At 36.3% G+C, this 2,693-nt stretch overlaps 1 protein-coding gene across 1 annotated transcript; it reads right to left on the bottom strand.

The window, feature by feature from the left end:
- Positions 1–429: 429 nt before the first annotated feature.
- Positions 430–2,085, bottom strand: LOC131044595 (zinc transporter 11). The gene is made up of 3 exons (XM_057977950.1): positions 1,567–2,085; positions 1,166–1,274; positions 430–896 (listed from the first exon to the last, which is right to left on the bottom strand). The coding sequence occupies exons 1-3, from the start codon at positions 2,083–2,085 to the stop codon at positions 493–495; spliced, it is 1,032 nt and encodes a 343-aa protein (XP_057833933.1). The 3' UTR covers positions 430–492.
- Between the last annotated feature and the right edge of the window lie 608 nt (positions 2,086–2,693).

Below are 2,693 nucleotides of genomic sequence, written 5' to 3'. Positions count from 1 at the left end.
CCCACTCACCTGACTCAGGTTACCCTTAGACAAGCTATTATATATTATGTTACAAAGAATATGTTAATTAATTAATAAAATGACATGTAAAACATTTACACCAACACCTTTATTTATTGCTAACTAAAACACCATAATATCATCACCACTCCACTATGATATACCCATTGCTAGTATATATTATGTCACAAACAATATGTTAATTAACTAGTGGGATGACATGTAAAACATTTACACCCACATTTTTTTGTACCTAAAACACCATAATATCATCACCAGTGTGATCACCGCAACTTTCTAAATTTAACTTTGAGTCTGAGAATCATAAGACTAACCTTTTAAGTGTCCCAAATCATGAGTACTACAATCAGCTCTGTTTAAAAAGCTGCAGCCTTGTACGATTCAGGTTATTCTCATATTACAACAAAACTGAACTTGGAATGTGAGAAACACAAGATTTATCATTCAAAACATTGAGGCTGCTCTTGTTCTCTAATCCCAAATCATCACCACTGCAATTACTCCAGCTCCCAGAACAACCGCCATGTAATTGTAAAATGGTTTATCAAATGCAATCTCAGGCTTTTGAGAGTTATGATGTTTGGTCCATCGATTGAGAAGATGGTTTATTGCCACGTAAATGAAGACTCCGCAAGCCAAACCCATTGAAATCGCATAAATCCAATCGGCAACTCGTCCCTCTGTAGTGGAATCGATTATTATACCGATTGCAACCCCAATTGGAGAGGATATGGCAAACGCAAAAGAATACGCTGCACATGATAACAGTGGCCTGTTTGGAACAATCTGCAGTAGTGCTATGCCCATTGCAATTGCCGCAAATATCTTGTGCAGACACACTGTCCACAACGCTCTCCACGCATCCGCCTTCGTTTCTGCGACCAAAAAAAAAAGAAAAAAAACTTTTCTTAATATAAAAGTACGAGTTGCAGAAAATATCAATTTGCTTAGCTTTAGTGTTAAGAATGGATTCAAGTAAATTGCAGGCATGTGTTTTGTCCTCGGATAAAAATAAAATATTGCATTCAATTGAGGACATCAATTTATAAAACATTGCATTTTTTATTTGAGCATGTAAAGATATCTAGATTCCCGTCACCCTCATACAATTTGTATAGAAAAGTGGAGGGATAAAAGAACTTGCCTGCCACTCCAATGGCGATTCCTTCAAAAACGGAATGAAAGCACAGAGCCAATATCAGCAATAGCGTGTCCCCAACAGAAGCTGAACCAGTCAATGCAGCTTTCGCCTCCTGCTATGTTTGTTGGATTGTTTTTTCGTAAATAATAAATTGCCAAAAATCTATGAGCTCTAATTCGGTGGCATTGGAATTAAATTTCACACGTTATTAACAAGTGGGTATTAATCTCTCACACATTATTAACAAGTGGGTATTAATATTTAACACTCATCATCGGCTAATCTGATCTATGATCATTTGATCAAAATGCTTCATATTTGATCGTGAAATCAATTAATCATGTTTATTATCAAACGTACATCAAAGATGAAAAATCATGAAATTGCATCCATATCCAACTGACCTGAAAGCTCGATGTTGTGTCTCCACCCTGTGCAGTGGATAGTCCTTCATCATCGATTGTATGCAAAGGCACAGGATTCTGAACAGGAATAACTTCTGTCTTGTTGGATTGCTTGGCATAGACCCAAGTTACAACCAGGTCTCCGAGCATAGTAAGCAGATATCCGGCAGTACAGAGCATGAATGCGAAGGGATACTTTTTCTGAGTCAAATCCGTAAACGTCTCTGCAGAATCGCTCAAGAAATGCATCAAGGCCGTCCCCAAGAACACCCCTCCTGCAAATTGGGTGCCCAGCAAAAGAAACGTCCGATTCCATCTGAAAAAATAGGGAGATATTCCTCCGGCGAAGGTGCCAAAGAAAACAATGATTAGACACCAGATTTTCACCAGAATTAAAGATTTTGCCCTTAAGTTGGGCTTCACACCATCATCAAGGTGGTCATCGTTTGAACCACCATGGCCTGCAAATAGTGGAATTAGTGAGGCCACGAGAATAATGAGAAAGTAGCTTCTCGACATTCTTGCAGTCGTGACTTGTTCAGAGTTGTTGATTTCTGGGCATTCATAAAATGTATAGAGAGAGGGTTATTAATTAGGGATTGTACTACATGTACTGCTGCCTCCTCTGTACTACAAAACCGTTCCATTGTTGTTTTAAATTAATTTAGTTGACCTTGGAATGTCTTCAATAAGCGATCTTGCTGTGAATGACGGTGAAATAGTTGTATATGAGAGGATTTGAAGGATTCCAAAATTTCGGCATTCATTTCCTGACAAAATAACAAAACTCAATAGGGTAGAGCTAAACTTTTCAAACGCCCCTTCATTGCCTAAAATGTTGATAGGCACCTGCACAATCATTTACTATGAGATAATGATAAGGTTTTAATTAAACACAACTACTACTTTTTTAAATGGGTCAAGGAAAGTTAATGTAATGTATTAAAATAATATAGATATTTTAAGTATTTGTATTTCTAAAATGTTCAAGAGTTGTCATTTGATGTTTGATGTTTGATGTTTGATGTTTGTAATATAAATATCCTTGTTATCTACAATTTAATATTTTTTTATTCTATATTTTAAGTATGTGATTATATTAATAATGTCAAAAGAATTACGAAAAT

This window comes from Cryptomeria japonica, chromosome 9 (assembly GCF_030272615.1).
Source record: "Cryptomeria japonica chromosome 9, Sugi_1.0, whole genome shotgun sequence".
Taxonomy (NCBI): domain Eukaryota; kingdom Viridiplantae; phylum Streptophyta; class Pinopsida; order Cupressales; family Cupressaceae; genus Cryptomeria; species Cryptomeria japonica.
Note: the sequence above shows the minus strand (reverse complement) of the source record. Positions and strands in the feature narration are given on the sequence as shown.

What these genes read in the sequence shown, in the direction of transcription:
- LOC131044595 (XM_057977950.1), bottom strand. Translation starts at nt 2,085, where the DNA reads ATGTCGAGAAGCTACTTTCTCATTATTCTCGTGGCCTCACTAATTCCA. An exon ending in ACACAACATCGAGCTTTCAG is followed by an intron (nt 1,275 to 1,566) that starts GTCAGTTGGATA and finishes CAAACATAGCAG; the next exon opens with GAGGCGAAAGCTGCATTGAC. An exon ending in AATCGCCATTGGAGTGGCAG is followed by an intron (nt 897 to 1,165) that starts GCAAGTTCTTTT and finishes TTTTGGTCGCAG; the next exon opens with AAACGAAGGCGGATGCGTGG.